The 27,388-nt window shown below is 37.4% G+C and overlaps 1 protein-coding gene across 1 annotated transcript in view; it reads left to right on the top strand.

Moving 5' to 3' along the window:
• The window catches only part of GART (phosphoribosylglycinamide formyltransferase, phosphoribosylglycinamide synthetase, phosphoribosylaminoimidazole synthetase), a 1,783,038-nt gene that overhangs the window by 1,660,279 nt on the left and 95,371 nt on the right, over positions 1–27,388 (top strand). The window contains exon 20 of the mRNA XM_044072949.1: positions 16,830–16,971. Coding sequence (XP_043928884.1) covers positions 16,830–16,971 — 142 coding nt within the window. The remainder of the gene's footprint in view (positions 1–16,829; positions 16,972–27,388) is intronic.

Below are 27,388 nucleotides of genomic sequence, written 5' to 3'. Positions count from 1 at the left end.
CCACCCTTGTTAACTTTTGTGGGGTATAGAACTTGTGGAGACGACATACAAATATGCTAAATTTCCATGACTTTGTGGAGTATGTAGGTAGCAGACAGCTTGCTTACTTAAGTCATCTCTCTCATTCCTTTCCCTCCTATGTTCTTCCACCTTGTTCTTGTTCACCTTTAGTATTTTACCTGCCTCCAGTACTTGACGCTGTATGTTTGGGGGGGGGGGGGTATTTCCAGCTTCTCCATCAGGCTTGTTATACCAAGCAAATATTCATATACCATCTGTTTAAAGAAAGACAAAGCATGCACCTGTTTTACCTGCTCTTAAGTGCTCAGTCTGCTTCCTAACATCAGTTGCTTTAAGTAAAACTCTGACTGTGGCATAGAGGGAGAAAGCCCTCACTGCATCCCATCCAAGTCAAGTTTTATTGTTACCTTCAACTTTAAAATACTTTACCTACAACCTTTATTTTCTTTTCTCTAGCTCCAGAGAGTCCCAGGAACTGAGTCGCAATTACAAACATATTTGGGTATCTGCCTGGTTGTCTGCTGCATACTATTTCTCCTTTAGTAGCTTATTTTAGCTGACATACTTCATTGTTAACCACACTGGGTACCTTAGCCATGCACTAGCTCGGAATAGTTCCAAGAGCTGAATCGCTAATGCTGGCATACTCGCATTACAACTTTAAGCGCTTCCTTAGCTCTTAAGGGACCCAGTAGCCTAGCATAAACTCTTGCATCTCTCATGGTGCTATCCCTATTTAACTGCTGCATTCTATACCTCCATAGTCTGGCAGTATTTTTTCCTAGATATTTTTTGCTGTATTGTGTTTTACTGTGGTAATTTTCTTAACATAGATTTTGTCTCAAATGTGATGAAAGATCTACTGAACCTATAAACAAGGTCCAGCTATAGTATTATTTGTTTTAGAACTGCTGGTTTTAATGGCTGCTATTAATGAATAGGGTATGTGTATAGCTTATATCTTAAATGTGGATGATAGTCCTACTGAGCTTGAAAACAGTGTCCTGCTACAGTATTAATTTGCTGAACTGCTGGTTTAAATGTAATATCTATTGCTTCTACTCTTAAGGGAATGTTTGCATGCTCGCTATATATGTTATGTTTTTGTGTCAACTATTGTGAAATAGTACCAGTCCTACCTTAACATGTGATGACTCTTTTTTTTTTTTCCCCACACCACTTTGTCTCTTCTCTCTCCTCTCAGTACCATACTCTTCCTGTGCTATTCCCGCACTAGTCTCTTGAAACCAACCTGCCTTGTGGAAAGAACGCTATCAGAATCCCTGCAGTGGCATCTCACAGCCTAAATTCCCTGCATCCTGTCTCAAGATAACAAGAAAGTATGTTGTTGGTCTCCTGCCAGTAACATTGTAAACCATTGTACTAAACCCTTTAGGGGATCAAACACAGGCTTTAGGCCAGGACAGCCAGCAGTCTCTACCTCCCTCTCTTAACAATACTATTACCCACTTACCTCCTAACCTACACGGTAACCCCTATTACTTGCAGTCACCCCCTCCCAGTTCTACAATCAGCTAACTCCCTCTCAAACTCACCTGCAATAGAAGACCCGGCCACTAGGTGGCACCCTTAACCCAGCTTTCACCTCCTGATTACCTTCTGCTCTCTTGTTTCTTTACTTAACAATTCGGATCTCTCAGACCACCCCTTTATACTCTCTCCTCACCCTTTACTACTACTGTCTACAACCACCTATTCCATCACAGACTCCTTACTTATCTCTGCTCTTACCTACTCCTGACTTACCTAACTTACTTTTAGTATCCAGCTCTACTGATTGTTTCTTGTCAAGCCGTTTTACTACCTGTTTCAACCCGCTCCGTTCGCCCTGCGGGCTCACTCCGCTCCCCTCCCTACCCCCAATTCCCACCCACCCTTAGGGGTCCTACTCTTATACTATTTACTCACACCCTTTCCTCCTCCCACTATTCTCAGGCTACCTTACCATTGGCCACACACCCCTATCATCCTTCTCTAACCACTCCCTATTCTCTCCTAACCACACCCTCCTTTTTTTTTGCTCTTCCCTGTCAGCAACTACCATACACCCATACCTACAACAACACACCTAACTAATAATCCATCCAAATGTATAAACCATCAGTCCAAACACATTTACATTTTCACCGTTACTTCTGCTACTTATTCTACCACCATTACTTTTAGCCTACATACTTACCTCCTATGAACACTCATTACATCCAAATATTAATAACCCCAATAAGCTAATTACCTCTTCTTACCTACCAGCACTCACAAAACATGTAAACATAACATCTACACCCAGCTATCTACTGTCTAGATTTCATAGAACAGTCCACATTAGGTACTACAATCAGAATCCCAGAAAATCTCCACATCTATACAGAAGAGGCCCAACTCCAGGCTCTCTTATACAACTCCTCTCATTAAAAGATGGAGACATACACCCAAATCCTGGTCCAGTGACACTTCCTACCACACAATTCCACAATCCCAATCTATTCAACACACATTCCCTTACTCAGCCAACAAACTCTCTCTTCATAGCCTACCTCAACATACGTAGCATCAATAATAGTCTCACAACTCCATGCTCTCTTAGAAGTCTACTCTTTCGACATTCTCTGCTTAACAGAAACCTGGTTAAAGCCTGTAACTAAAGACAATGAAATCACCCCACCCGGATATAATATATATAGATCTGACCATATAGCAAAGAAGGGTGGGGGAATTGCTATCCTATTTAAATCAGGTCTACAGACCACATATGACCTTAAACCACCTGTAGATTCTACTGCTGAAATTCTTATTTCCAAACTTCAACTCAACACTTTCAAATCCATCTATATTATCTTTATTTATCTACCTACTGGCAATAACAATACCTCCATAGAAGATATCCTCTGCTGGCTATCACTAAACCTGCCCCAAGAAACCATTATCCTAGGTGATTTTAACATAGATTGGAACAGCTGTTGCAGCAGCCAACCTACCACCCTCATTAACCTATTTGGTTTCTCTCAAATCATTACCTCCCCTACCAGGATAAACAAGCCCAATAAGAAAGAGAGTACCTTGGATTAGATACTCATAAAAAAACATCCCCACATATATTAATCTGGAACCCTCCCTGATGATATTAGTGACCACTCACTTACCTACATTATCAAGCATAAAACCAATGCCACCATTCCACCCACTGTCAAGTCCATTAGATCCAAGAAAAACTTTAACCCTGACCTCTTCCAAAGTGAACTAAGAGCATGCAATTGGTCTCCCTTAAGACACCTCCCATTGGAGGAAGCTGTCAAATACTTTAATTCCAAATTCCTCACCATCCTAGATAACCATGCACCAAACCGCTCTATTAGAATCAAAACTAAATCTGCCCCATGGCTGTCAAAAGAAACCAAACAAAAAATCCACCTTAGAAATAAATACTGGGCCAAATGGCGTATGACTAAAAACTCGGCTGACCATCAAAACTTTAGACAACTGAGAAATGAAACTAAGAAAGCTATACTGTCTGATAAAAGAAACTACTACTTACAGTTCCAGCAAACACATAATAACCCACACAAATTCTGGGCAAGTATTAACCAACTATTACACCCAGGTCACTCCATTACACCTAACCCACAAGACACAGACCAGGAGAACCCAAAGCACACTGCCAATGCCTTTAATACTTTTTTCACTGATGCCATTCAATCACTTGCCAGTCACCTATCACCTAACAATTTCACTTTACTTATCTCTAACACAACTCCACCCTCTCCTTTTCTCTTCCAACCCGTCCCTACAACATATATTCTTTTCCTTATCCAAAACCTTAAACCTTGCTCTCCTTCAGCAGATCAATTACCAGCTGAATATCTACAGAAATCAGCCAAATCCATCGCCTATCCCATTTCCATTCTGATTAACAGAACCATTAGTGAAGGACACATCCCTAGCATCTGGAAAGTCTCCCATATTATCCCCCTTCATAAAGGTGGAAAATCTACTGATTTCTCCAACTACCGTCCCATAGCCCTACTTTCACCTTTGGCAAAACTAATGGAAAAATGCATCCATAAGCAACTGTTAGACCACCTAATCCAAAATAACTTACTTTCCAGCTGTCAACATGGTTTCAGACCATCCCACAGCACTACTACTGTCCTCCTTTCCTTTACTGACTGTATTAACAAAAACCGAAATGCCAATATGCTCTCCTCAGCACTATTTATCGATCTGTCCAAGGCATTTGATATGGTTAATCACCAAATACTTACAAATATCCTCAAATCCCTCTCACTAGATACACTCACTATTAAATGGTTCCAATCCTATTTAGATAAGACAACAGGCAGTACTTTGGCACAACACTCTATCTACCCACCTGCCCATTAACATTGGTGTCCCTCAAGGGTCCATATTAGGTCCTCTTCTTTTCTCCATATTTATCAATGACCTTCATCTAGCAATCCCCCAAGCTACATGTGTTCAGTACGCTGATGATTCTACACTTATATGTACAGCCACATCAACTTCTAAACTTCACTCCCTTACCCAAGAAGTATTTAATACAGTAGAACAATGGTTTACACAACATTGCCTTCTGTTGAACCCCAAAAAAACAAAACTCCTCCTTTTCAATCCTACTCGTAAGACCGTCCCAATAGATTTCTCAGTAATATCCACAAATGGTACTCCCATATCACCTGACCCAACTACTAAACTACTTGGTATTACCATAGACAACAATCTTAACTTTGACACCCATATCAACAATACTATAAAAACTGTCAATAAAAAGCTAGGCTCTCTCTACAGAATCAAACCATTCCTTTCACCAGCAGTCAGAAAAACTATTGCTTACACCCGGCTCAGTTCAACAGAAAACAAACTTGTTAAAAAACAAAAAGACGCCAACCTCTATCCAAAGACAGCTAGGCTTAGTAGCAAGTCCTGCAAACTGTTTTCTTCGTAAATCCAAATCCAAATAGCATTACAAGCGAAGATAAAAATAACGCTTTTATTTACTCAAAAGAAGTTTTTAAGTGGTATTACCACAGCTTCTTCAGCATAAAAACAACATTTTGAAAAAACCGCCAGTTAAATACATAAACTGTGCATGACTTGGTGAAAGAAGTAAACCTTTTAAAGAGACAATCCCAAACCACGTACTATACACTCCCCAATTACTACCTTTAAAAATGTGTTAAAAACATTTTAAACCTGTCTTCCTTTTAAAATTGATTAAATAACAATTAATTTTATTCTAAAAATACCATATTTATATCCACAATACAATCTAAACAAATCGTAATAATGACTACTAGAACTTCATTACAGAACAGGCTGTTAGTTTTTAACCCTAAACCCGTTTACCATATCCTGAATATGTGTAATACTTCATAACTTCAATAAAATCCTTGTATATTTACTAATAATTTTAATAATAAATAATATAAATATACTTAGTAATTATACGCTAACATTCGCTACCTATTTTATTATTTGTTATTATGTGTTAAAATGATTATGTACAAAAAAATTATAACTTAAATTCAAAATAAATGAAAAACTCAAATTAATACTTAAACTTGTTAAATAGTAAACACTATTTCCATTTATGTCTCAAATAATTTCTCATTTTTAGGATACATGAGATGTTACAACTCTCATTTAGTCCTGGGAAACTAAATGAGTTCAAACGAAGCTGCCATTCTAATTCACGGACCTCTAATTGTATGTTTATGGGTCCTCCCCTCAACGTTTCTGGTACTGAATCAATAGCTAAAAAACTAAAACTATGACCCTCATATTTTTCACAATGTTTGGCCAGGGCATTTTCACTTTTTCTTGTTCTTATTGCATACAAGTGTTCGTATATCCTGTCGCGTAATCTGCGATCAGTTTTTCCCACGTAGTATGCTTCACAACAATTACATAATGCAAGGTAAACAATAGATTTAGAAATACAATTTAGATTACAGTTAATATGAAATCTGTTGTCACCTATTTGAAAAGTACTGCTATTTTTAACATGTTGACAATATTTACAAAGGCCACACTGCCTACACCCTTTAAACTTAGTATTGCTATTGGGCTTATTATTACTTTCAAGAATGGATTTCAAATTGTCACCTCTTTTATATACAAAATTAGGTCTATCTCCTAATTTTTCAAGTAATTCTTCATTGTTGAGAATAAAATGCCAATTTTTTAATAAGATTGATTGAATTTCAAACGAATTACAATTAAATGTGGAAATAAAGCTAATTTTATAAGGTGTAGCTCCCTTATAATCATTATTATTTTTAATGTTCTCTAATGTAGTTACCCCCTCTTCTAATTCAGTAGAAGTTGAGGTGACATTAATTTCTGTAATTCTCTTTTTGAGAAGAGGTACATAAAAACCATTCAAGCGCTTGTTGTCAACCTCATTCAAAAGTTCAGAAAACAAATCCAATGGATAGTCTCTACTTGTAAACATACTTTCAAGTTTATCACATTCTTTATAAAAAACTGTATCCCTGTTGCACATCCTGGCAGCTCTTATAAGTTGTCCTTTTATAATAGCTTTTTTCTGCTTAAAAGGATGTGAACTTTTAAAATGTAACAGGGAATTACAGTATGTTAATTTCCTGTATATTGTCGAAATGTATTCAAGGTCAGACTCGTCTTTAAAAAGTTTTACATCCAAATAATCTATTTCAGTTTTTGAAAATGTAGATGTAAATTTTAGAAAAGAGGTGGTGTTGAAATAATCCACTAGTGTTATGGCTTCATCTGTGTCCCCTGCTAAAAGAATAAACACGTCATCTAGGTATCTGGTATATAATTTAATTTTCTCCATTGTGCTATTCCCAAATAGGTATGTCTTTTCCCAATACGCCATAAACAGATTGGCCACAGATGCTCCACACGGTGACCCCATTGCTACACCCTGTGTTTGTAAATAAACTTTTTCGTTGAGCATAAAATAGTTGGATGACAATATAATGTCCAATAATTCAGAGACTATTTCTATCTCATTTTTTGAAGCACCTAGTTCCCTAAGCATGAGAGAAACCCATTCCAGTGCTTCAAGATGTGGTATGGATGTATAGAGGTCAACTACGTCAACCGTGAGGAAATTATAAGAGTTATCAAATTCTATGTTGTTCATGTTGTTAAGAAAAGACCATGAATCCTTACAAATGTGAGGGATTAATTTCAGATATTTCGCCAGAATCGTTTCTACCAATTGAGCACATGGATAAGTGATGGATAAACGACCATCAATTATTACACGTAATGGGGGATTGTTTAGATCTTTGTGGATTTTCGGAATACCGAAAGCCACAGGATTCTTAGACATACTAATATCAATGTAATTGTATGTGTCTAAGTCAATTTTGCCCCCAATAAACATGTCTCTAAAATAACTTCTGATCCTTGTTTTTGCAATATTCATTTCATTAATCGAGGATGCGTTATAAGCTACACCAGACAGTATGTTTTCCATTTTTTCTATATATGAGTGGTTGTCAAAGATAACTAAACCTCCTCCTTTGTCTGGCTTAATAACTCTCGTTGCAGAAGCACAAAGTTGTTTGAGGCATTCCATTTGTTCTTTTGAGGTGTTATAATTTACACTCTTTTTTATTGCTCTATTCTCTTGGCATAAACCCCTGATATCAACCTCACATGTTTTCTCAAAAATTGCCAGTACGTTATGCAAGGGAGGGTTAAATGTACTAGCTAATTTTAATTTGCCATCATGTACTATATCTGTATTATGAAAGAAAATATTCAAATTGAGTTTCCTCACAAAGCATTTGAGATCTGTAATAGTCCTAGGGATGTTACATTTCCTTGTCGGGACAAAAGTGTTCCCATAGGCTAATAATTCAACTAGACAAGGATCCAATTCTACACTTGAAAAGTTGTAGATTTTAAAATCCCCTTTCTTGTTAACAAAATTCTTGGACTGTTATAAGTCTCTTCTGTTAAACTTTCAAAATCAGGTGATATTGCCATGGGTTCTGAAGTTAGTGTTTGACTATAATCATTAATTCTTGTCGGAGATGTTAATTCCTGGTTTTGTTCCATTTCTTCTGTTGGAACTTGGAATTCCGTGGCCCTAAAAAACGGCCATTGTTGGAATTGTTATGATAATATTGTCTGTTATTCGTATACTGAGGGGGCCCATTTCTATTGATATTGTCTTGTATTCTATTACTCCGTCTCAAGTTTGATCCTTCCACATCCTCCAGATTATGGTCAAGGTTGTCCTCATCCAAAGGGGGGTTCCGATCTAAACTCAAATTCTCTGTGTCTTTTGCAGTTTTATTAATTGGGCCATTTAATTTGACATAGGCTGCATTGTTCTAATATGCTGCTCTATCCCTCATTAACTTTTTATTTTTCGTGATTTTAGATTTTTCGATGAATAAGTCAATGCTCGTGAAAATACGAGCATAGTCAAACCTGTAACGTTCGAAATCCAGATCTTTTCTTAATACTGTATCCAAACTGGATACTTCCTTAGTCAACTTCTCAATCGGAATATTATAATGCTTAACCAGGACATCCAATAACTGTAAACCCTGAGTATCGAATAACATAGTCAGTTCCTTATTGAAATCAGGGTCAAAGAATAAACCTGTGGGGCAAAAAACAGATCTCAACCCTTTAGTAGGTATCAATTTTTCTGATTGACATTGCCTAAAGTACTTCACTTCAAGTTGAAGCCTTTTTAATTTTAAAAGATGCGAGTCAAAGTTCTTTAAATTGTCAACAATAGAAGTGTTACTTACTGTGGAATTAGCAGCATCTTTAGTTAATTGTCCCTGTCCTGGGCAAAAACTCATATTATCCATATTATTGATCCAGTCATCCACTCGAGGGACTCCCGTTAAACCATGTTGTTGTTGATTGTTACCCAAGGCTGGGAAATGGTGATCGTACATTTCCCCAGTCAAAGGAATAAAATCCTCCTGTGCAGCAGATGTTCGTGTTAGGTTCGGTCTTTGTCCTAATGGTAGCGATCCTGTTAATGTATTCCTTATAGGTATGTTTACATCAAGTTCATTTGGCGTTATTTGGGCAGTCGTTGTTCTCGCTGAAACTACTGTTTGCGAAGATCCATTCGGAACATAGTCGAATTAACAAGCCTAGGACTCCTAGGAAGACAGGTTTAAAATGTTTTTAACACATTTTTAAAGGTAGTAATTGGGGAGTGTATAGTACGTGGTTTGGGATTATGTCTCTTTAAAAGTTTTACTTTCACCACGTCATGTACAGTTTATGTATTTAACTGGCGTTTTTTTCAAAATGTTGTTTTTATGCTGAAGAAGCTGTGGTAATACGGCGAAAACGCTCTTCTTTTTTGAGTAATCTTTCGCTTGTACGTTATTTGGATTTGGATTTACGAAGAGTTTGCAGGACTTGCTACTAAGCCTAGCTGTCTTTGGATAGAGGTTGGCGTCTTTTTGTTTTTTAACAAGTTTTTCTGTTGAACTGAGCCGTCAGTATGTCGTCTGACCAACCTTCCAGTCCTGGGAGTCCTAGGCTTGTTAATTCGACAGCCGAGAGTGACAACTACAGTTTGGCTGCATTATTAAAAGATCTTTCTCAACGGATGGATGTAATTTCGTCAAAAATTGACATATTGGAAAAGCGTGACTATGTTCCGAATGGATCTTCGCAAACAGTAGTTTCAGCGAGAACGACTACTGCCCAAATAACGCCAAATGAACTTGATGTAAACATACCTATAAGGAATACATTAACAGGATCGCTACCATTAGGACAAAGACCGAACCTAACACAAACATCTGCTGCACAGGAGGATTTTATTCCTTTGACTGGGGAAATGTACGATCACCATTTCCCAGCCTTGGGTAACAATCAACAACAACATGGTTTAACGGGAGTCCCTCGAGTGGATGACTGGATCAATAATATGGATAATATGAGTTTTTGCCCAGGACAGGGACAATTAACTAAAGATGCTGCTAATTCCACAGTAAGTAACACTTCTATTGTTGACAATTTAAAGAACTTTGACTCGCATCTTTTAAAATTAAAAAGGCTTCAACTTGAAGTGAAGTACTTTAGGCAATGTCAATCAGAAAAATTGATACCTAAAGGGTTGAGATCTGTTTTTTGCCCCACAGGTTTATTCTTTGACCCTGATTTCAATAAGGAACTGACTATGTTATTCGATACTCAGGGTTTACAGTTATTGGATGTCCTGGTTAAGCATTATAATATTCCGATTGAGAAGTTGACTAAGGAAGTATCCAGTTTGGATACAGTATTAAGAAAAGATCTGGATTTCGAACGTTACAGGTTTGACTATGCTCGTATTTTCATGAGCATTGACTTATTCATCGAAAAATCTAAAATCACGAAAAATAAAAAGTTAATGAGGGATAGAGCAGCATATCAGAACAATGCAGCCTATGTCAAATTCAATGGCCCAATTAATAAAACTGCAAAAGACACAGAGAATTTGAGTTTAGATCGGAACCCCCCTTTGGATGAGGACAAACCTTGACCATAATCTGGAGGATGTGGAAGGATCAAACTTGAGACGGAGTAATAGAATACAAGACAATATCAATAGAAATGGGCCCCCTCAGTATACGAATAACAGACAATATTATCATAATAACAATTCCAACAATGGCCGTTTTTTAGGGCCACGGAATTCCAAGTTCCAACAGAAGAAATGGAACAAAACCAGGAATTAACATCTCCGACAAGAATTAATGATTATAGTCAAACACTAACTTCAGAACCCATGGCAATATCACCTGATTTTGAAAGTTTAACAACAGAAGAGACTTATAATAACAGTCCAAGAATTTTGACCAACAAGAAAGGGGATTTTAAAATCTACAACTTTTCAAGTGTAGAATTGGATCCTTGTCTAGTTGAATTATTAGCCTATGGGAACACTTTTGTCCCGACAAGGAAATGTAACATCCCTAGGACTATTATAGATCTCAAATGCTTTGTGAGGAAACTCAATTTGAATATTTTCTTTCATAATACAGATATAGTACATGATGGCAAATTAAAATTAGCTAGTACATTTAACCCTCCCTTGCATAACGTACTGGCAATTTTTGAGAAAACATGTGAGGTTGATATTAGGGGTTTATGCCAAGAGAATAGAGCAATAAAAGAGTGCAAATTATAACACCTCAAAAGAACAAATGGAATGCCTCAAACAACTTTGTGCTTCTGCAACGAGAGTTATTAAGCCAGACAAAGGAGGATGTTTAGTTATCTTTGACAACCACTCATATATAGAAAAAATGGAAAACATACTGTCTGGTGTAGCTTATAACGCATCCTCGATTAATGAAATGAATATTGCAAAAACAAGGATCAGAAGTTATTTTAGAGACATGTTTATTGGGGGCAAAATTGACTTAGACACATACAATTACATTGATATTAGTATGTCTAAGAATCCTGTGGCTTTCGGTATTCCGAAAATCCACAAAGATCTAAACAATCCCCCATTACGTGTAATAATTGATGGTCGTTTATCCATCACTTATCCATGTGCTCAATTGGTAGAAATGATTCTGGCGAAATATCTGAAATTAATCCCTCACATTTGTAAGGATTCATGGTCTTTTCTTAACAACATGAACAACATAGAATTTGATAACTCTTATAATTTCCTCACGGTTGACGTAGCTGACCTCTATACATCCATACCACATCTTGAAGCACTGGAATGGGTTTCTCTCATGCTTAGGGAACTAGGTGCTTCAAAAAATGAGATAGAAATAGTCTCTGAATTATTGGACATTATATTGTCATCCAACTATTTTATGTTCAACGAAAAAGTTTATTTACAAACACAGGGTGTAGCAATGGGGTCACCGTGTGGAGCATCTGTGGCCAATCTGTTTATGGCGTATTGGGAAAAGACATACCTATTTGGGAATAGCACAATGGAGAAAATTAAATTATATACCAGATACCTAGATGACGTGTTTATTCTTTTAGCAGGGGACACAGATGAAGCCATAACACTAGTGGATTATTTCAACAACACCACCTCTTTTCTAAAATTTACATCTACATTTTCAAAAACTGAAATAGATTATTTGGATGTAAAACTTTTTAAAGACGAGTCTGACCTTGAATACATTTCGACAATATACAGGAAATTAACATACTGTAATTCCCTGTTACATTTTAAAAGTTCACATCCTTTTAAGCAGAAAAAAGCTATTATAAAAGGACAACTTATAAGAGCTGCCAGGATGTGCAACAGGGATACAGTTTTTTATAAAGAATGTGATAAACTTGAAAGAATGTTTACAAGTAGAGACTATCCATTGGATTTGTTTTCTGAACTTTTGAATGAGGTTGACAAGCGCTTGAATGGTTTTTATGTACCTCTTCTCAAAAAGAGAATTACAGAAATTAATGTCACCTCAACTTCTACTGAATTAGAAGAGGGGGTAACTACATTAGAGAACATTAAAAATAATAATGATTATAAGGGAGCTACACCTTATAAAATTAGCTTTATTTCCACATTTAATTGTAATTCGTTTGAAATTCAATCAATCTTATTAAAAAATTGGCATTTTATTCTCAACAATGAAGAATTACTTGAAAAATTAGGAGACAGACCTAATTTTGTATATAAAAGAGGTGACAATTTGAAATCCATTCTTGAAAGTAATAATAAGCCCAATAACAATACTAAGTTTAAAGGGTGTAGGCAGTGTGGCCTTTGTAAATATTGTCAACATGTTAAAAATAGCAGTACTTTTCAAATAGGTGACAATAGATTTCATATTAACTGTAATCTAAATTGTATTTCTAAATCTATTGTTTACCTTGCGTTATGTAATTGTTGTGAAGCATACTACGTGGGAAAAACTGATCGCAGATTACGCGTCAGGATATACGAACACTTGTATGCAATAAGAACAAGAAAAAGTGAAAATGCCCTGGCCAAACATTGTGAAAAATATGAGGGTCATAGTTTTAGTTTTTTAGCTATTGATTCAGTACCACAAACGTTGAGGGGAGGACCCATAAACATACAATTAGAGGTCCGTGAATTAGAATGGCAGCTTCTTTTGAACTCATTTAGTTTCCCAGGACTAAATGAGAGTTGTAACATCTCATGTATCCTAAAAATGAGAAATTATTTGAGACATAAATGGAAATAGTGTTTACTATTTAACAAGTTTAAGTATTAATTTGAGTTTTTCATTTATTTTGAATTTAAGTTATAATTTTTTTGTACATAATCATTTTAACACATAATAACAAATAATAAAATAGGTAGCGAATGTTAATTTAGTGTATAATTGCTAAGTATATTTATATTATTTAAATTATTTATTATTAAAATTATTAGTAAATATACAACAAGGATTTTATTGAAGTTATGAAGTATTACACATATTCAGGATATGATAAACGGGTTTAGGGTTAAAAACTAACGGCCTGTTCTGTAATGAAGTTCTAGTAGTTATTACGATTTGTTTAGATTGTATTGTGGATATAAATATGGTATTTTTAGAATAAAATTAATTGTTATTTAATCAATTTTAAAAGGAAGACAGGTTTAAAATGTTTTTAACACATTTTTAAAGGTAGTAATTGGGGAGTGTATAGTACGTGGTTTGGGATTATGTCTCTTTAAAAGGTTTGCTTCTTTCACCACGTCATGCACAGTTTATGTATTTAACTGGCGGTTTTTTCAAAATGTTGTTTTTATGCTGAAGAAGCTGTGGTAATACCACGGCGAAAACGCTCTTTTTTGAGTAACTAAAAGCGTTATTTTTTATCTTTCGCTTGTACGTTATTTGGATTTGGATTTACGAAGAAAACAGTTTGCAGGACTTGCTACTAAGCCTAGCTGTCTTTGGATAGAGGTTGGCGTCTTTTTGTTTTTTATTGCTTACACCCATCTAATCTCTACACTCCTCTATGCCTCACCCATATTTACTAATTTATCTAAAAATAACCTCGCCAAACTGGATATCTCCTACAATAACATTGCCAGGTTTGCTACTAGCAACACATTCAGAACCCACCACTGCTATAATCTTAAGCAGCTTGGATGGCTAGAAATTCAGAATCTGCTCAAATTCCACCAATTAACCATTGCCCATAAGACTCTTTACCAACCTTCCAGTACTCCTATATTAACTAACCTCATCTATCCCTATAAGAATCTGAAATCCTTGCGCTCATCACACAAACTTCTTGTAAACACCTCTAAATCTAATAACAAGGCTGGGGACTCTCTTTTCAGCAACACTGTTGGAAAATCCTGGAACCTTCTCCCCAGTGAACTTTCTTCAGTTTCCTCCACATCTCTTTTCAAAAACAAACTGAAACTTTTCCTAAGAACACACTGGCTATGTCCCTGTACTAAACCTGACTGATCAGTTTTCAACTTTTTCTACTCATAACAGGTACTGCCTACCCACTATTTCCCTATAACTAGCTCTACCTTCCTTCTTGCCACTTTACCTTTTTGCTATCCCTTACCCCTCTGTTCATCCCCCAAGCTTACTCTTAGTGTGGAAACTCTTTAATATATATAAAAGACAACACTTATGCCTCTTTTATTTTGACTTTTTGTATTCTATCTGCAATCTGAACTGTACCTGCCTACTGCACTGCAAAGTATTTCTGTCCTCTCTGTAATTTTGTCCACTACCTGCCTTTGGCACTGTGATGTATTTCTGTCCTCTCTGATTTTTCCAGCCTAACTTCTAATACTCTCTCTAAATATAAAGGTTTTATTTTCCTCTTATCCCAGACCTATTTCTCCCAGACTATAGTATAATATTAGACCTATTTTTAGTATTGTACTCGAATTTTAAAATGGGAGGTACTTAGACCTCTATGATAATTTATGTATTAACCTGTAACAACATTGTTTGTAAAAATGTTTTATTTTGCTATTTTTTTTCTGCACGGAGCTTATCTCCCCGGGCCTCTGCTGAAAATGGACATGTATCCAGTTGGACTAGCCCGGTCAACAAATGTAAAATAAATAAATAAATAAATGTTATTAACAGCTGGTGCACTTGACAATAGAGGCGGTGAGGGATAAGCATCCTTTCCCTTGGAGAGGAATCTACTGTGTAGAGCTCTTATCTCTGAGCTCGGGCAAACAAGAGCCTGCAGGCTGGGACACATGTCAATACTTAGGTGTGGTGCTGTAAGAGCCTGGTGTGGGCATGCTGGCAGGCCACTTATTGCCTGTCAAGCCTAACACTGGGGGAGCAGTTTGCTGGGAAGGGCTGTGGTAAAGGTGAGAAAAGCAATGGAGCCACTGCATGACAACTCACCTTGTCCCATCCTGGTGGTGCAGCTCCTACTGTGTGCCAAGGAGTGCTGGATTTCATGGGCAGGTGCACCTCTGGCAGTGCCGGTTACACTGGGTAGCTGTTGAGTGCAGCTGGGATTGGAAATATCGGGAGCAGGTATTGAGAAAGCCAGGAATCAGTGGTGGTAGTGCGAATGAAAAAAATTGTTTGTATAACTTATAGACTTCATATCACCCAGTTTATAAACCTACTTCTTCCAGAACACTCATCTTAATATCACTAGTAGGCATTAGACTAAACCAGTTCCTTATCTCCATTTAATAATGCCATGCTTCATAACGTAAGGTGAATTCATTTCTGGGGATAGTATGTCTAGAAAGTACGCCTGCCAAACTTGTTCACATTCTTTGTGGGCGTTTTTTCTATTTAGTCTCATTCTCATAGAGACAGTTACATTATCAATAATTGCACTGATCATAATAAAACTCTGGATCAGGAGCATTTAAACCTCCTAGCTCCTTCAGAAGTATTATTTTACTCTAAGACATTATAAACTTACCACCATCCCACACCATGTTTATATTCTTTTTGCATTCAAAAAATGTACAGTAACCGACACTGCAAAATCCACTGCCTGCACTCTGATCCATCTCTCAGCTAAGTAGTTTTTCATCTAAGAAAGCCATTCTTTAATCTTCATATGTTTTAGTGATGCATATTTCCAAAGGACTCCTTAGTCAGATCCCCATATTGTCTACCTTATCACTAGGGAGGGAACAGACTTAATCATACTGCATTTTTGTTGTATTAATCTGATAATAGTGATGATATTGCTCTCTAGAAAACTGCTGGCAGAGAATTGGCATCACATTTTTGTCCTATGTATCCTAGGTAGTAGGGTGCAGGTGTCTTTATAAAGATCGCTGTTGCAGAAGAAGCTTTTCAGAAACCTTTTTCAAGTAGATGGCTGGTAGGAGTATATGAACATGCTGACTGAGAAGCTGCCAAAAATCAGTTATGCAAGACGCTGCTTTATAACTATTTGTAGTACATAGTGCTAAATGTTGCACATTTGCTAATAGTGTCTTAAAAGCCCTCAAATGCTGAGGTTGACTCTTGAGGAACCTAGGCCATTGTAGGAGATGTCTTGTTTGCTTAGCCCCTTCATACATTTTGATGGTCTCCCCCAAACCCATCCCCAGATATGGTTAACCTGTCTTTGAAAACTACATAGGTGTTCAGCTAAAACGACTATTCATTGCAGAAGCTGTAATTTCTAGACAGCTAGTCTGTTAACTCCTAATACATTTGTGTATATATGTAATAAACAAAACTAGTAGAAAAACGCCACGGCAAAATAAACTAAGCACGGACCTTTATTGTAAGCGCTTTCGTATATGTAATAGTTTGGTACTGTCGGGTACACTTTTCTGATGCATGCTTAATTGTTTAAACAGTTTATTACTTTTTCTCCTCTTTCTTATATTGCAGATAATTGACCACAAGTTGTATGGCAGTCGTGCAGAATTTGATAGTACCATTGACAAGGTTCTTGAAGAATTTTCCATCAAGCTGGTTTGCCTTGCAGGATTTATGAGGATTTTGTCCAGCCCTTTTGTCAGAAAATGGCAAGGTAAAACTCTGTGGTTTGAAATTCATTCATTTTTATTTTCTGTATTTCCTGTCACATTTAGCTATGTTAGCTAAATCACTAAATATGTTTTCTTTTTTACTTCTGTTCTGGGGGAGAGCTTTTCCTTGTATGTAAATGGGAGAGCATTTTACAGATGAAATGCAGGTAATACAGTGATTTGAGTAAATTAACCATTGTCCTCTATCAAGAACAGTATACAGATCTGATGAGCTTTGACTTCATAATCTGGCATAGCATGTACAGCTGTATGTACACCTTCAGTGTAATATGTATATATTTTTTACATTGGCCAATGCATAAGAGGAGTCTGGTTCTTGTTTAACTGCTAACTAAGAATTTAAGTAGAAATAGCAATTATTGAGGGAAAGAATAACTGCTAAAAGTTGTGATGACATCTGAATGGAAGGAGAAATAATTTGAGAAGGTCTTAAAATGTTATAATTGAACAAGTAATGTTAAGGAAATTAATGAGCATTTGGCTTGTTGCTCATCTTAGTGGAATATTTTATTACCAGAAGAGCTTTGATGTATAGGCCCTGAATTTCCTTACTTGTTTTGACAGTGTAGACTGCTAAATTGTTCCATGTTTGCTTCCTTCGTTGTGAGGAAAATTATTTCCAAACACTGAATCATCTACTTTTATTGCCTTTTTTATATTAGGTCATTCATTCACAGTTTCTTTAATCAGCAGGTACCTAATATTCATTAAGTGGGGCTTTCCAGGAGTTTATTACAGTTGCTCACACGTCGCTTTGTCAAGATGCAAACAGTTGTAACAAACTTTTAATACATTTAATTGCACAACAGACTGTTGCAAAAACTAACATTGCCAAATAACTGCATAAATGTTTGCAGGAGGCAAACCCCCTTGTATCCAGTGATAATGAGGTGGTGTCCCTCTCATTACTTTTCTCTTTCTAAGAAACCCAGTATCACACAAACACAGAAGAAAGGGAAGGGTATAATACAAAAATAAAACTCACATTTCCCCTTGTATGATTCATACAACCACATAAAGCACAGCATCTGTGGCAGACCTATTTTCAACATAGCAAAATCATCCGCAACATAAATACCAAGTCTTCTGGTTGTAAAAAAAATGTTCCTCTTCCCTTTTTATCCTTTCTCTTCTCCTTCTTCCTTGCTTCCCTTTGCAAATATAGCACTAAAGGAGCTAAGAAAGCCTGCTACTGTAAGTGTTGTACATAGAGCATGTGCTCAGTATTTTGCTTTGTAACTTAGCGTATTCCCACTGCTGCAGTAGCCTTTGTACTACATGGGTTGTTTCCGGCTTAGGAATCAACCACCAGGCTTCAAAAAAAAAAAATTACCCCCCACTCCTTCAACTCTGACTGCTGGTGAAGTCAGCAGTCAGTAAAGTTTTCTTCAGTATTTTCTTACTGTCACAAGAAAAAAACATCTGCCAGGCTTCACAGGAGCAGAAATTGACAAAGGCCTTCATTTTTGGTATGTAATTCCTGATGGAGAGCCCCTTCTCGCATAAATTATTGCCCTTTTAAGAAAAATAATATATCTGTTTTTTTGACTAAATGTGGTATTTCTCTCAAGAAACCCAATAGTTTGCAAAAAAATACCGGAAGTTTGTCAGGAACTACTATTTTTAGTTCCATCTGTCTATTTGGGGCTAGTTTTCTAACAATTTATGCACTGCTCGTGTTCTTAGATGCTTACTAGGCTAACAACCACAAGGGCCTTTTTAGGCCAAGCCATGCATCCCAAATCTGATAAGTTCTGGTACCCTTGATAAGTGTAAGCAGAGGGTTGGTAGAAAAAATATTTACAAGCAGGGGCCTGGGAGATGAGACATTTACAGGTTGTGTGCCCATTAGAGAGGTGGTCTCTGGGATACATAACTGTCTGTCCAGCAGGTCCTATTTTTATCACATGCAAGGTTTGTCTTTAGAATGGGAAATTCTGGTGCTATTTGTTTTATAGATATGCAGGAAGGTACATCAGTGTGTGGTCTGACAATGCCTTATACGCCAGACTTGGATCTCCCCTCAAAAGCCTGTAGGAGACAGAATACAGGGATAGGGCCTTGAGGTGGTCTGCATAGGACATATTTTACTTGTGCCCTTTATTCTTTTAGTGAGGTACCACTTTGGACGTTCCAGTTGTTGGATATGCCTGGTTAGGTGCATAATAAAGGGGACAAATGCCGAATACAGTGAAATGACTTCCTTGGACCTAGAATACCATACCTTTATTTATAAGTGGAGCAACATACTGTAGAACGATTTCTTCACTGCTATAGACATGAGATGGTCAAGAGCTAGATTGCTGTCTGTATCCTTAAGTCCCTGACTACTGGGTCAACTCTAATGGGTGTGTTGTCACTATGATAGTTACCAGGGGTAGATGATTTCCCAATGGATACTATTATGCATTTCTTGGCATTTAGTTTTAGTTTTAGTCCATGGCACTGTTACCAGTTATTTCTGTGTCGGCCCTTCCTGGAGAACATTTGCATCGGTGTGAGATTCAATGACTGCTCCTAATTTGCAATCATCTGCAAATTTAGTCAGCCAGAGACATTGGCCTTGACTTCAGAAAAATAAATGCCAAAAAGGAGCGGTCCAAGGACTGATCCCTGAGGGACTTCACTTGTGACTGGCCTCTTTGTAGAGGTGGACTCAACAATTCTAACATCCTGGGGTCCTGTCTGTGAACCAGTTGGTATCCACTGGGTGACATACGGGTTTGTACCCAACCTCTTGAGTAATGAGACCGGATAAAGGGGGGGGGGGTAGTTTGATTGTGATGGACAGAATTGATTATCTGAATGACATGAGCCAGCTCTTGTTATCTGATACATATGAAGAAGTGTCTAAATGTGAAATTAATGTGACCCATTCAGAAATTGACCAAGCATTATTGGATATGATAATGCAGGGAAAGAATTCTGAAAATGAATATAAATATATGTTAAACACTAAATCAGTAATAGCACAGATCTTTGGAATACCAAAAATTCATTCAGATATAAATAATCCCCCGTTTAGACTAATAGTTGATGTGTAGATCAAAAACTTGTTTTATAGCACAATTTATGGATAAAAATTTGAAAGGTGGTATTAGTCATATTAAACAAATATGCAAAGACTCATGGGACTTTATGGGTAAATTAAATCAAGTGGAATTTGATCCTAACTCTATTTGTAACGGATGTACATAATTTATTTTCTGTGATACCCCACACAGAAGGTTGAGTTTTTTGAAAAACAAGCATTTTCAGATGGAGAGTTGGAGGGTAGCAGCTATGTCTCACCTTATGGAAATGGTCCTTAATTTCCTGCATTTTGAAGGTCAGTTTTATAGACAAAGAACAGGTGTGGCCTTGGGGACGGCGTGCGCCCCAATGTTTGTAAATTATGTAATGGCAGAGTGGGAAGACCACTATGTGCTTAATAGTCCTTATGTAAGATGTTGGAGTATGTATACCTGTTTTTAGATGTATTTATTTTATTGAAGGACTCGAGAGAGAAGTTAGATTAATTTTTGCAATATTTAAATATGACTGTTGATTTTTATTTTTCTTCAGTTCAAGAAAGTGAAACAATTCATTATTTAGATATTGAGTTACTAAAGGATAGACAGGCAAGTAAATTATCCAATGTCTACAAGAAACCCACATTTTCCAACATATATTTGCACTATTTTAGCTGACATACATCAAAATATATATATATATATATATATATATATATATACATATATATATATATATATATATATATACACACATACACACTATATATATATATATATATATATATATATATATATATATATATATATACACACACACACAAGAAGTCACTACATCGTCAAGTTAAAGTATGATAATTCTTATGTTTATTTGGTCTCATAAGGGATAGTTAGAATGGGGGATAGTCTATATATAAAGTACAAATAGAAATTTAACCATTTATTTGTATGTTTAGGGAAAATATCTAGTTACACATATACTAAGAAAATGAAGAAGATGCAAGAAAGACTGGTTATGCTACATTCATTTCTTATTTAAAGGTTAGCTTTTCATGACAATTTGTAGGCAAATTTTATTTGTCAAGAATTATATCTAGCAAGTAACCCCAATATTTTTGTTAATAGCGTTTGTTTTTGAATAAATTAATTTGTGAGATGAGATATATTTGATAGCATGACTGCTAAAATTTTCCCATGTAATTGGTGACATGACATTCCACTTCTTTGTAATAAAGAATTTAATAAGGGCACACATTGTAATAAAGACATTTTTAATATTTTTGGGAGTTGATTGATATTAATGTACAATATAGCTGTCTCCCAAGTAAGGGTTGATTTTTCATATCCCATCTTCTCTAATCTTACTCAAGGAACTCCATAAGTTGTGTATCTTAGTACAGTCCCACATGACATGTAAAATATCAGCTGTTTGATCCGGACAATGGGGACATATAGGCGAAAAGTTATGATTGAATTTATTTAATTTTAGATAAGGTATAATATAGATTATTTACCATAATTTGTGTATTTAACAGCTTCTTGAAAGGAATGAATTTGATTGCATTTTCAATGGCTAGTTTCTTATTTTCTTCAGTGAGTGAGTGATTTTTCGTTTGCCAGTAGTTTGAAAAAAATAAAGAATTCTGATGTTTTGCACTCATTACAATTTTATAAGTCCTAGAAATTGTTTTCCCCTTAATCGCAAGATTTTCAAGTATTTAACGAAATATGTTTTGTAAGTCAGTGTGTATTTGTGAGAGTTTAGCATTGATAAGATGATTAAGTTGGTTAAGGATACTATATTTCATAGGAAGTTTGAGTTAGTCTCATTTGCCCCATGTTAGTCTTTCCATTGGTATATATCCCATATTGTGTAGTCTTATCAGGGGGTAGTTTGTTAGATTTACTGGTTTATTATTTATTAGTAAATTAGGATTTAGGTGTAATGGTTGTATAAGGGCAAAAGCGTCAGCTAATTGCAATGATTTAAATAGTTTCTGTGTTGTAAGAATCATGTTTTTAATTAGTGGGTGTAAATTCTTCGTGTATATGGTAGCCTGGTTTAAATTCAAGAATGGTAAGGATTTGATATTACAGCCAAGGGATTTCAACTGTTCATACCAGATTTTGGTCCACTGGGGTGTCCAAGTATTTATATACGCGTCATAGTTTATTATTTGCATTAGTTTGTATACAGTAATTATACTATAGTAAAGCTTAAAATCAGGTAACCCCAATCCCTCCTTATCTTTGGCGAGTACAAGTTTTGCATATTTAATTCTGGTAGATTTGGGATACCATAAGAATCTTGATATAGCTTTTTCCATGGCAAGGAAGAAGTTTTGGGGAATATTTGAAAAGGTAGCATTTAATTGAAAGAGTATTCTTGGTAGAAAATTCATCTTGACAACACTAGCTTTTGACAGTAGAGACATATTAATGTTCTTCCATCTATCCATATAGTTTTGAATACAAGTCCATGTAGTTAGGTTATTGTTTATATCTTTGAAGTCTGAAGTAAATATTATTCCTAGATATTTTATCTGGTAGTTGATTTTGATCTCACTCATAGGAAAGTACAATTCTTTATGCCCTATAGGCTTGAGGGGAAATGTGTGACTTGTTTAAATTTAAATTATAATTTGAAACTACCGAGAACTCATTAATAACTTTAAGTATTTTTGGGAGGTCAGTAGTGGGGAGTTGGAAGTACATATTTAAGTCATCAGTAAAGGCAGAGTATATAAGATTTGTATCGTGGATTCTGGGAATATGATGAAAGTTTTTTTTGTGAAATAAACCGTTCTTAGTAACAATTTAAGTTTGGTATCCAGGAATTCAGCAATAGGGGAGGTAGTAGAATTACGGACGTCTACAGTGGGGCGGAATGGTGTATCTATAATTTTTGTGCAGTTTAGGGAGCCCAAATGTAGTTGGAATAACTGGGGCATTCATTTTTAAACATTTAAATTCAACAAGTGAGATGCGACCTTCCATAACCATGTCACTTATGTGTGAATCCTATGATAGGCAATGTTAACCTCATTCCTAGACACTTGGCAGTAAGTGGTACTGAAAAGAATGTTATACATACATTGGATATAGTTCTTCATGTCCATTATTACAACCCCCCACCACCACCACCACCTTTGTCAGGTTGAACAATTCTAACCTTTTGTTGTCGCACCATAGTCAAAATGTCAAGTTCAGCTGGTTTTAAATTCTTATGATGTACGACTGGAGATTTTAAATAAATGCCTGAAATCCAATTCACACATTTGCTCAAAGGAGTGGAGGGTGTAATGCATGGGTGGGTTACACACACTGGAAGGTCTCGATTCGTTTTGAATAGCCCTATTACTGTTGTTTAATACAATGTTAAGGTTCATTTTCCTGGTAAACAATTTGAGATCTAAAATCAGTTGTGGAATATTAGAACGAGCAGCAGGGATAAAAGTAAGTCCCCTTGCAAATAAATTTGCGATCTCAACAGAATAATCCAGAGAGCTATAATTAAAGACCTTAAAGTCACCTGTATTGTTAATGAGTATACGAGGTCCACCATCATTACCCACTGTTGCTCTGATTCATCAGTTCCGCTGTTGGTTCCGATTCCAACCCTTCCGTTTGTTCAAATTCCTCTGCTGGTATCCACACTGGTTCCGAAATGACTGAGGTTCCCGGCCATTCTGTTGATTCTGGTTGTTGTGCTCCCTCTCCCTGATCTGCTCTGAGCATCTCGGGCCTCCTTGGTCTAAAGGGACATCACTTCCGGTATTGGCATCCTTATGAATATTTGAGGATTTACCATCCTCATTGGTTGTATACGTTCTCCAACGTTGACCCCATTTTTGTGAGTTTGGTGGCTGAGGATACGTCCTCCTGTTTGCATAGTCATCAGCGTCTCGTAATTTATTGATTTTACGTAGTTTAATGTTCTGAATTATGTTATCAATGTTAAACACATGTTAATGTTCAAGTTGGTTTTGTGCAAACAACAAATCACGAGTGATAGCCACTTCAAGATATTTAGTTTCTTTGGTTAATTCATCAATAGTGCGGACATTGAATTTAACCAGGACTTCCAGATACTCACATCCGTGCCGGTCAAGAAGTGACAACAATTCTTGATGCAACGGAGAGTTTTTTACAAGTCCGGTTGGGAATTTCCACTGCCTAAGCCCTTTGGGCACTTGTTTGCATTTAATACACTCACACAGATATGCATTTTCAGTCTGTAACTTACGAATTTTGAGAAGCTGGTAGTGAAATAAGTCCAGACTATCTTTAAATGTTCTATTGTTATTACTGGCTGTATTTTGAGAAAATGTAATGCCACGTTGCAGCCAATTGCTCAAATCCATACTCTCCAATGGTTCTAACAACCCGGTATGTGGAGTTTAACATGTCCTTGTCCTGGCTCCACAGTAATTCGCCTGTTGTTTTGTACACCACTGCTGCCAGCCAAAATATTTGTTTTATCATTCGAAAATAAAAGAAACATTTATATATTTACATTTTTAGTTTTTAAAATATGTACTTTTTCACATTCATATTTATACATTATTTTCATAAATATATAATTCATTAATTGGTGTTTGTCATGTGATAATGCAAGTCATATGTATGGGCCTATTTGAATGTTGGCTTTTATCTGATGAAGTTATATATTTTATATAACGAAAGCGCTTGTTTCTTTTAATTTATTTTGTGGTGCAATAAACTGTTGGTGAACTACAGCTCCAACCTTGCCTTGTGTGTGATCAAAACGTTTGTGCTTTTCTGTGGAATCTAGTCTGTTTTTTAGGCAAGGATGGCTTTTGGCTGTGGGCTTGCCTCACAGATATTGTTTTCGAATGATGAAACAAATGGGAATGATAGAGCTCTTACAGCCCTTATTCAACAACTTTCTCAAAGTGGATTTCTTGGCGTTGGAAGTGGAGTTTTAGGAATAACCTTCCTAATAATACTCTGTCTTCCTTGGATTCTCATGTTTTGGCTGGCAGCATTGTGTGCATCTGTTAAAGGGCGAGGCCTGTTTAAGTTAGAGGACCTTGTCTTCCTCTTTCCTGTTTCCTAGAACTCCTTGTCATGTCAAAGGAATCCAAAGACCATAAACCTTTGGGTTTTAAAAAGTGCCTTAAGTGCTCCCAAAAAATGTCAATTATAGATGGTGACAGTAATTGTGTTTACTGCCTCGGAGCCATTCACCTGCAGGAAACTTGTTCTTTCTGTCACTCCTTCTGTTCCAGAGTTCTCCAGGAGAGAAAGAACAAATTAATTCTGAAAGGTCTTCTTAAGCCTTGCTTTGAGGAGGACTTAGCAAGCTCTTCATCTTCCAAGTCTCATTCATCGAGAAAAGAAAAGGTCAAGTCGGCCAAAAGACATTCTCCGGCGCCAACTATTTTGTCTGAACCTCCTTGGAAAACCTTAAAATTGCATAAACCTTCTACCTCTTCGGCTCCACTGTCCTTTGAGCTGGTCGAGGTTGTCGATGTTGACACAGTGTTGGCCCCAAGTTTCTTCGAGCAGACTGCTGAAAAATTGCATTGGAGCCGGTCCAGAGAGAGTTTTTGCTGGTCTCCCCAACTTTACGATCTCCCATTTTACAGAGATCTAGGTCGCCTACCCTGTCATCCAGATCCTCCAAGAGCCCTTCGGAAGAGGATGTAGAGAGAGTAGTGCTTAGACTCTTGAAGTTGTCTGCTTTACCCAAATAGTTGTTGGCTCTGACCCAGTCAGTTCTGGAGCAATCTAAGACCATTCTCCCTGCTGTGGCTCCTACGAGCCAAGTTGGTCCTTCAGAGCCAGAGTGTTCGGTACCGCTTGTTGTGGAACCCTTGGTTCCAGCTTCCCTTGTGGCTGTCTTGGAGCAGAGTTCTGCTCCAACCCCTTCGGCGCCATCAGTGGTGTCTAGGAGCCAATGCTCACCAGTCTGCCCTGACAGGGATCCTTGAACCCGAACCTCTTCGGTGCCGAGTCTACCCCTCGGTGCTTCGGCTAGATTGAGCTCAGACCCTGCATCCATTTCGGAGCCGATCGCTTTGGAGCCGAGGAATACCTTCGTTTCCCCGGAACCGGGGCTGTCTTCGGAGCTAGAGTGATCTGCATTTGAGATGATGACTGTGCTGTCCCAGTCATCAGCTCCACACAAGGGTACTGATACTATTCCCTCTCAAGCACTGACTTCTGTCTCAGCACCCTCTCTCTCTCTCGACAGCAAAGACCCGCAATCTCAGGAGCCCCCATTGGGTGGCCCCCAGTTTTCCGAGATCTTCCCAGAATACCCTTCTGAGGAGCCCCCTTGGAAAAGGACATGCAAGAGGAAGCATGTAGACTCCCGGGATGAGTCCATCACCTCAGGCACTGACCTCGAGGAGTCAGAAGCATCCCCCAGGTCGTCTTCTGATGTCTCCTTTGTAGATATCTTGGAGATCCTGAAGCAGAGAGGCGGCTGGCCCACTGTCACCCCTTCTGATGAGTCCGTGTACCTGAAGGCTTTCTGGTCTCAACCTTCAGCCTCTTGGGTGTCTCAATCTTTTGATGTTCTTGTGGACCTAGTTAGTCGAAAGGTGTGGGAAACTCCTGATGCCGTGGAGCCAGTCCCCGGAAGACCCAACAAATTTCTCTGTCCCGAAAGAGAGTTCTTGACCAAGGGTGTGCCTGTAGATGCCATGGTGATGGCGACCGCCACTAAGAAGGAACTAGCGGAGACTTCTACATCTGTCCATCCACCGAACAAGGAGTCTTGAACGATGGATAGATACGGGAAGCATATCTTCTCTTCAGCGGCTTTTACCCTCAGATCGATGAACTATCTCATTTTACTAGGCTTCAGAGAGATCTCAAGGAGCTAGGAGATTCTCTTCAAGGTACATCAACTGAAGGAGTCTCTGAGAAGGTGACTGTTCGGTTGTCTACCTTAAACTCCATGGTGAACTCCTTCATGAGGCTGATCTCTTATGCAACCAATGGAGTGAGTAGAGCCACGGGTTTGTGTTTTTCCTTAGGAGACGCTCCTGGATGCGCTATTTTGCGGTGCCCTTCAAATCTACTTTTACCAATGCCCCTATTGATGGTTCTCTGTTTGTACCAAAGGTAAAAGATACTCACCAGGTGTGAACAAGAAGGGAAAACTCTCTCTGCTGTGTAAGTACGTTTTACCCTCCCTCCTAGAGACCATATCCCAAGGGTCAGAGAGGCGGTAAAATGTGGTTAAATAAGTCCCAGAGATTTTTCCCAGATTCACAAGGTGATTCCTCCTTCAGAGTCCAAGCAGGAGGGGCTAATGGTAGACGTCGCCCTAGAGGCAGGGGGGGGGTCTGCAAAACCAGGGTGGCCATGATTCCTTTTGAGACCGTCCCTATCAGCGTTCCTGATGTGGGGC

Source organism: Protopterus annectens, chromosome 5.part1 (genome assembly GCF_019279795.1).
Source record: "Protopterus annectens isolate FY-2018-M chromosome 5.part1, PAN1.0, whole genome shotgun sequence".
Lineage (NCBI taxonomy): Eukaryota > Metazoa > Chordata > Ceratodontiformes > Protopteridae > Protopterus > Protopterus annectens.
The sequence above is the reverse complement of the archived record's forward strand: the minus strand, read 5'-3'. Positions and strand labels throughout refer to the sequence as shown.